Below are 14,080 nucleotides of genomic sequence, written 5' to 3' on the forward strand. Positions count from 1 at the left end.
GTAAATATTTTACTTCCGGTTTATGATCAGATTGGTCACAGAAGTGAACATGGTGAACTGTAATCGAGGCAAATGACAAAGTTAAGATTAAATTAAAGCTTTTACCTTATAGATAGTGAGAAATGAACGATTTTTTCAAATTTGCCGACTTATAAATACCGTGGTTTCATAAAATGGGAAACCAACACGGCAGTTCTACTGGAAATGGCAATTCGGACCAGAGAAGGAGCAGTGCGTTCGATAAGTCGAAACAAAGTTCCATGTCATCGAAAGCTTACACTGGCTCTTTGATAAAACTTTTTGAGGTAAGCTTTGGTTTACATATTAAACTAACATCTAAGTTGTCGGCGCAATTTCGACGAACATATCGCGACATCATATCAAATGAAATCTCCTGAATAAAATATTTCACCGTTTTAAATTTTAATTAAAAAAATCAAATCAAATCTATCACTCGTGACAGGCCTGGGACAATGGGACTTTATTTATCATCTGTTACCATTGTGATAATTTTTTTTTAAATTTTTTTATTTAAATGAAAAGCACAGTGAATGAGAGTAAGAATGGAACATATGTGTTATGGTAATCAAATGGAACTGAAATTAACTATAATCTAAATCATAAATTAAAGTGATCATACATAGTAACATACACAAATAAAAATTAGGCAAAATTGGTAACATTAGATAACAAGAATGACAACAACACCAACAAATAAACAAACACAAACAAACAAACTGTACAAAACAAAAAACAAATAGCAACAACAAAAAATACCACCCACAAAATAGATAAAAGAAAACTAAATTTTTATTGTAATAATTTATCATTAATATTTATATAAGATGCCTTAGTCATTATAATTTGTTACCTATGTCTATAGCAATTTTGAAAGTTTTTTGCCATAGGCATGGTCACGTATAGTAGTTTTGAGCCTGCTTATAGAACTTTTAAACCATTATCTTTTGCAACAAAATTAAAAACCAAAAAATATTTTTTTTAACTGATGGCAGTAATTTTCATCTAATGGCAAAACAAATTGCCATTGGTATTTGTAAAGTTCCTGACCTAGGGCAATTTGTTTAGAGCCATACATCAGTGTTAAGTTTGAGCCCTGTATAACACTTTTTTTCTTCTTTTTTTAATAGTGTTTATTAAATGTAAATTTTATGAAAGTTAAAATAATACTATAGGGCTGAAAATAGGAAGTAAATTATGTCCTGCTCAGTGTTTCTGCCAGAAAGAAATATTTTGGTTAAGGCACTGGAATTTAATGCAACCATAGTCTCATATAATAATACGACAAGTGCCAGACAGTCACCAAAAAAAGTTTGTTTTGTGTAACAACACAACTAGAGCACATTGATTCATTAATCATCGGCTATTGGATGTCAAATATTTGGTAATTTTATCATAGTGTTAGAGAGGAAACCCGCAACATTTTATCATTAGTAGCAAGTGATCTTTTATAGGCCTATGCACTATCCCACAGACAGGATAGCACATACCACGGCCTGTATTATTTACAGATTGATCTGCAAAATGTAATGTTTATAAGGCATTACCTTTTTTCATGAATACATAATATACATTATACCCTATGATAAAAATAGTTAAATCAATTTTGTGTTAATTTATCTTAAATTTATTTGATGAAGGATAAAGTCGAGTCATGTAATTGAGTGTTCTGTTTTCAACTTGCAAGATCCATGCGTTTACCAATAATCTTTATTTTATAACAGCCGGTTTTTCTAAGCATGGCTGAAAACCTATAGATCTGCAAGAAAAGGTCGCAACTTTCGCTGGAGCATGTGAATATTATGATTTTTTAAAAAGAACAAGAAGCTCTACCTTTAACTTGAAAGGAAACTTTATTTTCAGATAAAAAATAAAAGTGACAATTTTACTTGTATTCTTATCTTGTGCATGTATTAGATACCTTGAGTAACAATACGCTTCATTGGTGTCAATAAGGAAACAAACTTACATATTTTTAACCTTGAGTAAAAAAAGGTTTAAAATGTTGTCAACCGATTATAACCGATGATTGGTTGTTCAACTAACCAATCATCAAACATGAAAATCCAACCAATTCCTACCACTTAGTGTCAGGGTATAGTTATAGAGTAGAGTATAGTACAGAAACTGTTGGCTTGTTGATTTTTGCCTGCTTCTTCTCACCCCCCACCCCCCACCCACCCCGTCCCCTTATATCTACATTATCCTGTTTGGTTATTGAGAGAATGCATTATTATGATTATAGGAAGTAGGCTGTTGATGTTCAGTTGAACTTAATGACATCGTTGTTCACCACGTGTGGACTCTCGGTGTTTGCTGTGTACTAAAGTGTTACTTCCGGGGATAAGTAAATAAACAACTTCACATCAGCTCCTCAGGCAGCCCCCTGTGTTAGCTGGACTCAACATAGATGATTACAAATTACTCTCATTTACACTGGTGTGCATGGTGGCCATTTACAGTGGTGTGCCTGGTGGCCGTTTACAGTGGTGTGCATGGTGGCCGTTTACAGTGGTGTGCATGGTGACCGTTTACAGTGGTGTGCCTGGTGGCCGTTTACAGTGGTGTGCATGGTGGCCAATTGTAAACAGTGGTGTGCGTGGTGGCCATTTACAGTAGTGTGCATGGTGTCCACATGCTTGTCATGTTTATAGATCATGTGTACACAATACATGCATACTTGTACTAGCAGCAGCAGGGTGTGTATGAGAGAAAGGTTCCTGTGCATGTATAAGGTATATATGTATATATGTTTATTATCCACTTAGTTCAAGATATTCAGGGAAATATAACCAGTATGACACATGTTTCATAATGATTTTACATGCACACCGAATGATGTCATAACTTAATGCGGCTTCCCCAGTTTTAGCTCGGTGTAATTGGTTACGAATACCAAAATGATGTTATTTTGTCATTTCCTTCTGGTTACGTTCAAAACGTTTTGGCATGGTCTTTTTTATTCATTAAAAAAAATTATTATATATAATGTGGATAATAAAGAAATTATTACACTCAATCATACTGATTTTATAAAACTTGTGTCAGGATTCATGTAAAATGTTACAAGAATCCTGACACTCATTTCATAAACTCAGTATGGCACACAAGCTCACAAGTGTAATAATCTTTATATACACTATGAATTATGATATTGCAATATATATTTTATGATACTGAAGGAAAAAATCTAATTGTTTAAAAAAAAATTAATTTCTTCATTAGTCATTCATTTATGAGACAATAAAATTGTACGTGTAATAAAGTTGTAGGCCTATCCCAAATAAGTGAAACATTTCAGCTTTACAGATGGTTTGCAAACAAGTTTTTTTGGTGCACACGGATTTTTTTCTACCAGTACATATACAAACATACATCATTTACATACATGTATCTGAATAGCCATATTGTACTCTGTTTCCATTTAAATAATGTAGTCAAAATAAATGTTGCTTCAAGATACATGCACTTGTGTGTACATAACCTGTCAAATTGTCTAGACAAATAATTTGGTTATATAATTAATTACTTATACATGTGTGTACAGGTACTTTATTATAAGGCCAATGATTCATTGCTTGCTAAATATATATGTAGATGTATGCAGTTACAAGGTCATGCAGTGCAAATTACAACTGCAGACCGTTTCTTGTATATATTGTTTTATATGATAAGTTCAGATGACAGATATACTACATAATTTACATTGTACAGGTATGGACGGGACATAGCCCAATGGTAAAGCACTCACTTGATGTGCGGTCCGTTTTGAAGCAATCTGTCGGTGGGCCCACTGGGCTATTTCTCGTTCTGGTCAATGCATCATGACTGGTATATCAAAGGCTGTGGTATGTACTATCCTGTCTGGGATGGTACATATAAAAGATTGTTTACTACTAATGAAAAAATGTACCAGAATTTTTTCTCTCAAAGACTATATCAGTATATTTAAAAATTACTAAATGTTTGACATCCAGTAGCCAATGATTAATAAATCAATGTGCTCTAGTGGTGTTTTTAAACAAAACGAACTTTAACTTATGTAGGTTACATTGTACAGAATGTTAGTACCGGTATGTACCAGTTCTCCTTTACAGTCAAGATGAATGGACTTGACAAAAATAAAGACAGAGTAATCTTTTACTTAACCATGACTACATATAGATGAGTGGCATATAAAAAAGGATAATTATGTAAATAGTGTGTACATGTAGTTTGTCACATTTTTACAATGTTTATGAACTTGTATTTAAATTAATAACATTAAAACTCATATAAAAACATATTATGCAGTTTTAAACCTATATTATATAATTATATTTTACACTTATATTCAGGGTTTCTAGAATATGGTAGCCCGACACCCGTGGTGAGTGTTTTGCATGTTAGGTCTATAAAAATATTTTTCCAACTTCCCGCAGCGAGTGAAAAAGAAAAAATAACGAAAGAAAGAAAAGAAAAAAACACGGTCAAAAGAAAAATAAATATCCCCAATCCCCTAGTAGTTTTGGTATAAATTTACAGAACATACAGAAATAGGGCTAGTAGATTTTTAACCATGGCTATCTCACTGATCGTGTGGCTAGTGTATTTTAAGAAAATTCTTGAAGCCGAACTATAATATACTTATAGGTACGACATTTTTGCAAACGATATTAATGAAAACAAAATATTTTCATTAATTACATCAGGTGCATAATATTATCCTAATGTAAATATTTTTCAAGTTATTAATCAGTAAGAAGGGGCCAAACAATATATATTTAGATTATAAACAAGTTACCTGGTATTGTCAAGTTTAAATCCTGAGTTGAATAAAAATTTCACTTGTCATTATAAGCTTAAGTGATACATCTATCTAAGTAAATTATTTCTTGAGGGATGTACATTTATGTGCAGGGTTTTAGATTGCATCAAAGTTGAGGCGATAAACATTGTACCCAAAAATTGGCAAAATATGTATGCCCAAAATAATCCAGCCCAAATTAATTACAAACATGCTGACCTCAAAATATTTCATCTCAAAGCCACTGACAAGTTAAGTTTAATTAAAATAACTTAAAATGCATATCTGAATATTGACATTATACTCTTCAGCAGCTGTTAATGACTACTCAACTAAAACGACTTTCCTGCAATCAGAAAAGACTAATGTCTCCGCTGTGCTCAAATTAGTCAATATTGGTACCAAGTTTTATTAAATTTCATTCATTACCCAGCTATTTTTGTCTCTAAAAATAAAATTGTTTTATTCATGGTATACATAGAGAATCTTTATTAGAGATATTTGTGAATAGAGACAGTTATGTAAAGTGGGATCATACTACTGTTATTATAAATGTATTAGTAGTATTACTTTGTCTAAATATTTTACTCACTTTCACAAATATTGTTTGAAAACAAAAGTTCTGTTCTGTTGAATTAAAAAAACAAATTATGAAATATATTCAAAACAGCTTTCATTACAAATTTAACAATGGAAGTAGATGTAACCAACATCTTGTTTAAATTAAGTACTGTATAAGACATCATTTGTATGTTTACCAAATTATAATGATGTTAAATTTAGTACGGACACTAAATAACTCAATAATACAATATGGTAGTAAGGACTGCAATAAGTGATCTTTTTTTCAGTGAGAAAATATGCAAGATATTTTCAGGGCTCTACGTTAACTTTTCCATCTAGGAGCCGGATGCTGGATGGCGTCTACTTGTATTTTTATATAGATAGTATGAAATGTTTTAGTCGCCAAATGAAATGTTTTTTATTGAGCTGTATTTTCCTAAATATTAGGAGTGACCACTGGGGTAATAAGTTTGCCTATAACTTAGTAGATACTTGCTATAATAGTTTTGAATTTGTATTTCAGAAAATTGAGATTACTTCAGATGCAGGAAATTCGCACCCTGGAGAGATTTCACAAAGCACGTTTGAGGTATGTACATGTAGTACATATATGTAGATATGAAATTCGTGAAATAAATGCATATATACCGCAGGGGTGATGAAAAGACCAGTCTGATCTACTCTGAACAGTAAAAAATTAAGCATTAAATATAAAATATGATAAAAAATCCAAGCCAGTGGTGCACTTTTATTTTCCATGCCATGTCTTTATTCAACTGGTCGGTCTTGGATCGATTCCCGTTGGTGGGCCTATTGGGCTATTTCTCGTTCTAGCCAGTGCACCACGACTGGTACATCAAAGGCTGTGGTGTGTGCTATCCTGTCTATGGAGTGGTGCATATTAAAGATCCCTTGCTTCTAATCGAAGAGAGTAGCCCATGAAGAGGCGACAGCGGGTTTACTCCCTCAATATCTGTGTGGTCCTTAACCATATGTCCGACGACATATAACTGTAAATAAAATGTGTTGAGTGCATCGTTACATAAACCATTTCCTTCCTATTCAGCTGTTGAACATCAAGTGACAGAGCGTGACTACATGTAGTAAATATTCTGGTGAAATAATAGGGCTAAATTTATGATGCCTGTTTTTCTTAAAGCTTGTTTTGTTTAAAGACACTACTAGAGCATATTGATACATTAATCATCATCTATTGGATATCAAACATTTTGGTAATTTTGGCTTAGTCTCAGAGAGAAAACCCGCTACATTGTTCCATTAACTAAACTAGTAGCAAGGGATCTTTTATATATGCCATCCCATAGACAGGATACCACAGCTTTTGATATACTGGTCATGGTGCTCTGGCTGGAGAGAGAAATAGCCCAATGAGTCCACCATCAATCCCAGACTAACCGCTCATCAAGCAAACACTTTACCACTGGACTGCGTCCATCCCCTGTTTTTCTTAAATGCAGCTGTTTAATTAAATTGTAACATGCATTAACACAAAAACAGACTGTAAATTTCAGCTAATTATTTTAAAATCATAAATACAAGTACAGTCGAACTTAGTCAGCCACCTCTATATAATGGCCACCTGCCCATAACGGCCACCCTGAAATTCCCCCCAACACATTTCTTTCTTTATTTGACCTCTATAGAACGGCCACCTGTCCAACGCGGCCAGCGGCCACTATTTGTTAGCAAAAATAAGGTCAGAACCTGCATTAGCGGCCAAAATATTATTTAAAAAAAAATCTAATTCTTCCCACATTTAATCGTACAGCAATTTAGTTCCCAGTAAATCCCATTGTTTTCTGCAATGCCACCATTGTTGTGTCATGTGACCGGAAAGTTTACCGATTTGATTGACTCGACAAAAAAACTACTTATTGTGATGTTATCATTTGATGTTATTGTCGTAAACAAATATACGTTTACTAATACTAAGCATTATTTTAATCCTTTTGTTAATTTGGTAAATGTCAACAGCTATTCTGTTCCAGCAGTTGTTTAATTTGCATTCGATAGTTCAGCTCGAATCGTTACTCAATAACAAGGCGCCTATGAAAGCAGAATGTATTATGGTATCTGATTGTTGCGGTATTATCAAAGGCAATTATAACCCAGGTGCCTGAGTAGGCCCCACTGTCAATCATCATGATTGTTGTTCACAAGCAGTTTGCACCAAGCAGCAAACATTAATGAATATAGCGAAGCCAGTATCATGGTATGCTTGGGTAAATCGCGACCTTTGTTTACCAAAATTGTTTTATTTGCAGTTCGCAACGTAGTCCCAATGCAAGTACCATACCAATAGATTAGCGGCAACATAAAACAAATAATGAATTAAACATGTCACCTGAGTAATAAATCCCAATTAAACAAATGTAAATTTCAGTTTTGTGTTATTTATTTACTGTCAAACAAAATGCCACTGACAAATTGTAGAGTAGAAGTTATCAGGAAGTCAAAGAAAGATCGTTTAGGTGCTAGAAAGTATTGGGGTATTGGAATTAACAAAGGAAATCAAACTGTTAAAACAGTTAATAATGAGATTTTATAGTGAAATATGTTAGGGTCTTGATTGAATATTTTGGGATCTCTATATAAAGGCCACCTGTCCATAATGGCCACTTTCTTTTGGTCCCTGTAAGTGGTTGTTATATACAAGTACGACTGTACATAGTCTGTGTGAAATATTAAGATATTATTATACAATATTGAATTTTATTGTACGAGTTCATGTGTGAAATCTCTGAATGAAAGAAAGAAATGTTTTATTTAACGACACACTCAACACATTTTATTTACGGTTATATGGCGTCAGACATATGGTTATGGACCACACAGATTTTGAGAGGAAACCCGCTGTCGCCACTACATGGACTACTCTTCCGATTAGCAGCAAGGGATCTTTTATTTGCACTTCCCACAGGCAGGATAGCACAAACCATGGCCTTTGTTGAACCAGTTATGGATCACTGGTCGGTGCAAGTGGTTTACACCTACCCATTGAGCCTTGTGGAGCACTCACTCAGGGTTTGGAGTCGGTATCTGGATTAAAAATCCCATGCCTCGACTGGCCGGTATCTCTGAATGAGTAGAAATCTCAAGTAATGTTTTGCACAGCTGATAGACGAATAGTAAATAAAAAAATAGTGACACAGCAATTGACAAAATATATAGGTTGATAATAGCACGGGGCTTCTAGAAATTTTTATAAAATCCACTAGCCATGGGATCAATAATTTAAAACATTTACTTACGAATACAATTTTACTAATTTAGTAATAATTGGATATGTTACCTAAAGAAGAAGATGGAGCTTAAAAACATTAAGGTTGGGAGTGGGGAAGGATATTCATATTTACAAAATATACTTAAATGGGGGGGGGGGGGGATTTGTTTTTCAATAACTGTTGGGCATGGTATGTGTATAGCGATGTTCTTAAATATGTACATGTATCTAATGTATTTCGAGTTTTTGTTATATATACATTGTTCTAAATGTTATAAATAATATTGTATATGTATATATTCCTCCTATACCGGTGTGCAATGGCCCGAGTGTAAATAAATTCTTATCTTCTTCTTGTCTTGTAATAGTAGTTACATTGTATTTACTAGCCCAACATTGAATATCACTAATCACAGGAGTGGGGCTACTATAATCTAAGCTTTGTTAAAGCTGTATGTATACAAAATTATGTAATTTTATGTTGAACTTTGTTATTTGCATATGAGACCAAAAAAATACATTAATTAATGATGGAGAGCCAAGAATGTGGCTTTAACTTGTGTTGTGAAAACCTTTCTTTAGATGTTTGTGCTGCCATGCAAAGAGAATATGTATTTTATAGTAAACAGTACTGTAGATTAACTAGAAGAGGACCGTGATGGTATTATGGATGTTTCTGTGTTGACTTCTATGTAGATAACACTTTTAACAGTTCAGGGATTTAGATCTTAACTAATTTGGTCACAGTGGGCGAGACGTAGCCCAGTGGTAAAGCGACTGCTCGATGCACTGTCGGCCTGGGATCGATCCCTGTCGGTGAGCCCATTGGGCTGTTTCTCGTTTCAGCCAGTGCACCACCAAAGGCCGTGGTATTTACTACCCTGTCTGTGGAATGGTACATATAAAAGATCCCTTGCTGCTAATCGAAAAGGGTAGCCCAAGAAGTGGCGACAGCGGGTTTCCTCTCTCAATATCTGTGTGGTCCTTAACCATATGTCTGATGCCATATAACTGTAAATACAATGTGTTGAGTGCATCTTTAAATAAAATACTTCCTTCTTCTAATTTGGACACAAGTAGGACTTTCTAAGTGCAGGAATGTTGTTTTAGTTCAGTACTGTCATTAACAGCTGCTGGAGAGTTGTTAATATTCACAAACATATTTCAAGTTATTTAACATTTCAGTGGTTTTGAGGTGAAATAATTTGAGATCAGCATATTTGGGCATGATTATTTTGGGCATATATATATGTATTTTGGGCACAACGTTTATCTAATGCCTTTCAATTAACACCCAAAGATGCAGAGACACTTCTGACATATATATGTCTATCTATTAAACTCAGAAATGAAAATAATTTCTATGTAAACCAGCATGATCTCAAGTGCTGTCCAGTGACATTAGATTGGGTAAAATCAGTCTAAACCAGCATAATCAATATCAGAGCCTTGTCCAGTGATGATAGCTTGGGGAAAATCTGTCTAATCTGGAACTCTGTGCATACCAACACCTGATCAGTGATTGTATTTTATCTAAATATTACTGTATACTGAGAAAGAGAATGAAGAAATTGTGGCTAAGAAAAGTATGTCATGATAGGTGCTATGAGCTGATCCCATAGGGAACACATTACGTGGTTTTACAGTTGACCCGATTTCATTTTGGCACACATGACATTACGTATTATGTATACCGGTTGCTCCAGTTTAACATTTGAACAGACAATGACTTGTAAGTCATGCTGCGATTGAAGATTGCTTAATGACATACACTATTTAAAGAGTGCATGTGTGTAAATATCTCAACCCACTTTGTTAATAATAAAAGGTATTAGGTATACTAATTATAGAAAGAGATGAGGGAACACATGAATAGTAACAGTATCAAGGTGTTAACCGCTTTACTGACACACATCTCTATATTTTATACAGACATTTCACTACCGGTATTCTAGTAAATGGATTAAATTTGGTATTTTTGTTTTTTCTTTTTGCCTGTAATATAATTCTTAGTTTATTTTAAAAGTAGATGATATCAGTGTACATACATGTACATGTAGCTATGTACTTTGACAAATAAGTTTTAATTATATACTCGTGAATATCATTTGTTATTCTTATTAAAAAAACTTTTTTAAAACCTTTCATACTTATATTCAATTATGGTCCAAGCATGCTGTGCTGGGCAGACACCTAAGTTGCATGTATCTGGGGTATTTGTCCAGAATAGGGATTAATGGTTAGCTCATGTGAGTTAGTGAGAAAAAGGCTTGTGTAGTGTCTAGCTGAGCCATTAAAACATACTCTATCAGGGTTTCTGCCATATAGTATGGACGGTAAAATTACTTACACTAAAATATTGGAAATTAACTGACAATTTTTTAATAATATTTATATATATTATAGTACATGTAATAGAACTGCTGTTTAAATATTGTTAATGAATACAGTGTCCATTTGACAGTGTCCAACTCATAACCACCTAATAGGTGAACTTAAGTGTTTTATTTTTAATACGGATCCTCCAGTATGGACCGTCCAGTTATTTTTTGGTAGAATTAGGTCTGTGTGTATATAGAAGCCAGTATTGGGGATGCAAACCCAGTACTTGAGGTGGATGGTTTATCTGAGGTTGGTAGCTTGGTGCACAGAAGTATTTTCTTTAAAGCTGTGTAGTTTCACAAGTGCAGGTGTTTAAATCAGTATCTTTGGCAACAAAAGAAATATAAAAATGATCCCCTCAACTGATGGCTATAATATTTACACAGCAGAAAAACTGCCATCAGTTTAGTCTTCAACCTTCAGCGATTCATATCGCAGCTGCAGCATTGCCACCTATTTATGGGAAAGTGCATATAAAAGATCCCTTGTTGCATTAGGAAAAATGTAACAGGTTTCTCTGATGACTACGTGCCAGAATTACCAAATGTTTGACATCCAATAGCCGATGATTAATTAATCAATGTGCTCTAGTGGTGGAGTTAAACAAAACACTTTTTTTTTCCTTCTCCAAAAAATCTTGGAGCATTCTACCGGTACATTATGATATACACATACATGTATCAGGCTTCCTTGCTGAAAACAATGTAATAATGTACTTATCTTAATAATAACAAAACAGGTCACAAGTGCCTCTACTATAGTCCGTCCATCCTCCTACAAAAAACGTTTTGTAAATAATTTCAGTTTTGTTTGATGTAAGAAAAAAAGTATGAGTTTTTTTGAATAACAAAGTTTTTACTATTTTTGTGTGCAATTTAGAAAACAATCTGCTCAGAAATAAATAACTTGTAGTAAATTCCATATAGTATGAAAAAAGTCATTCCCTGTGGGACACGCTATAGGTTTTTATTGGTTTAAAACTGAACACTGCACATTTCATTTACTTTGACAAATTTTAAACAGCAGTTCTCTTATTATAATATTATTTTTTATATAAAAATGCATAGAGCTATTAATATTCAAGATTCTAGAGTATGTAATTTTACCCTCTGGTAGAAAATGTGCATGTACACGTATCAGTATAACAAGAACAGTGAATCTGATGTGAATAAATAACATTATCGGTATGTTTGTGAAGGCTTTTTATAGTAAATAAAGGTAACTGTAATCTTGGTGTGTCGTAACGGCAGTAACCTGTGCATGTAGGTTATCAAGTGTGTATTTTGTGGTGTAGCCTCTACAGTACATGGGTTACGTGACACCGCATGCTTATTTCAATGTTTATTTTATATTAAATCTGGTCTCCAGGTATACAATGTATTGTGGTATTGTCACACTGAATGTTTACGAAGCCTGCAATATTAACAACATTGATTTTCTTGCATTACGTATATTATGACTAATATAACGTGTAAAGTCATGAAGTTGATTACATCTATTGATGTATGTAGAACATGTTACAGTGTGTTCGTGATTCAGCATACATATTAATATTATTTTTGCAGTGGGTCACATCAGTAATGTCAGTCAGGGCAGCTCTTTCTTGCTAACTCGGTTTTATTATTTACCTGGGAAGTTAGCAGTCTGGTGAACATGTGCATTTTTGCTACAGGCAGTGGTGCATACCACCCAATCATATTTCATAGATAACACAGTAACAGAAGGTTGTCAATCAGTTAGGTATACAGGTGCGATAAATGTTGTGCCTAAAATATGTATTACTAAAAATAATCATGCCCAAATCAAGGACAAACATCAGCGTTCATAATATGTATTACTAAAAATAATCATGCCCAAATCAAGGACAAACATCAGCGTTCAAAATATGTATTACTAAAAATAATCATGCCCAAATCAAGGACAAACATCAGCGTTCAAAATATGTATTACTAAAAATAATCATGCCCAAATCAAGGACAAACATCAGCATTCAAAATATGTATTACTAAAAATAATCATGCCCAAATCAAGGACAAACATCAGCATTCAAAATATGTATTACTAAAAATAATCAAATAAAAATGTTCAGTGCACTTTCATTTTGAGCAATCAAGAATATTATCCTTGCACTTGAATAAAACAAAATCATTTATTTGGACAAATAAAATTATAGGTGGACAAGTAGATTTCTAGATGTATTTGTCCAGTGGACATGTGGAATTTTCTGCTTATTTCCATCACTGAACATACAAATCTGAAAACAATTGACATCAAAACCAGTGAAATGTAAGGCTTTAATTATATTAAAATAACTTGAAATGCATTTCTGAGTATACACAACTCTTCAGCAGCTGTTAAGAACATCACTGCACTAAAAAGACATTGCTGTGCTCAGATGAGACAAAGAAAACAGAAACCTGTCGTGCCCAAATTAGTGAGATCTAGAGTCCTGCTAGGCAAATATTAAAGCCTCTTAAGTTAATTAATCTCAAAACTGGTAGTTTCAAATAAAACAGGTAATTGTTTTTATATTTCTTAATTTGACAGTGCATTACATTTAGTGTAACATTTTGCAACTAGTAGAAGTGGGGATTAAAATTAAACATAAATAATGAATGTATTTTGATGTTATACATACTACTGGGTTGTGTTCAGCCAGACCGAGCAGAAAAACATCCGCTAGACTGGTTTAGTTGCCTTACGTTAAACCAAATCCCACGTCGGGAACCAATCAAATAGTTTGCGAAGGTTAGCGAAACATTTGCTGGCTGAACTTAGGGCAGGTGCCACAAATTCTGTTAGAGCATTGACAAAAGTGCCAATATGATATGTACAAAAAGAATATTCTACATGAAATCATATATATTGCAAACAGTTCACGTCAAAAGAAATTGTTACCTCATCAAGTAAATAATAAATTGTCTTACACTTACATGTAAACCTCCTATAGCACATACTGGTACTGTAGGGTAAGTATTTTTTGGCACAGTTTAACATTTCCAAATTTTAATGTCACTAAATTAAAACACTGTGTTTCTGACATATGTACAGTAGACATAAAGCAATGACATTTGAATTAACAACAG

General features: G+C 33.6%; 1 protein-coding gene across 1 annotated transcript in view; it reads left to right on the forward strand.

Annotated features, from left to right (window-relative positions):
• The first annotated feature begins 35 nt into the window (after window positions 1–35).
• Window positions 36–14,080, forward strand: part of LOC121367505 — a 30,780-nt gene continuing 16,735 nt past the window's right edge. The window contains exons 1-2 of the mRNA XM_041491723.1: window positions 36–305; window positions 5,892–5,957. Of these exons, the coding sequence (XP_041347657.1) occupies window positions 174–305; window positions 5,892–5,957 (198 nt within the window). The 5' untranslated portion in view covers window positions 36–173. The remainder of the gene's footprint in view (window positions 306–5,891; window positions 5,958–14,080) is intronic.

The sequence above is a fragment of the Gigantopelta aegis genome, chromosome 3 (assembly GCF_016097555.1).
Source record: "Gigantopelta aegis isolate Gae_Host chromosome 3, Gae_host_genome, whole genome shotgun sequence".
NCBI lineage: Eukaryota > Metazoa > Mollusca > Gastropoda > Neomphalida > Peltospiridae > Gigantopelta > Gigantopelta aegis.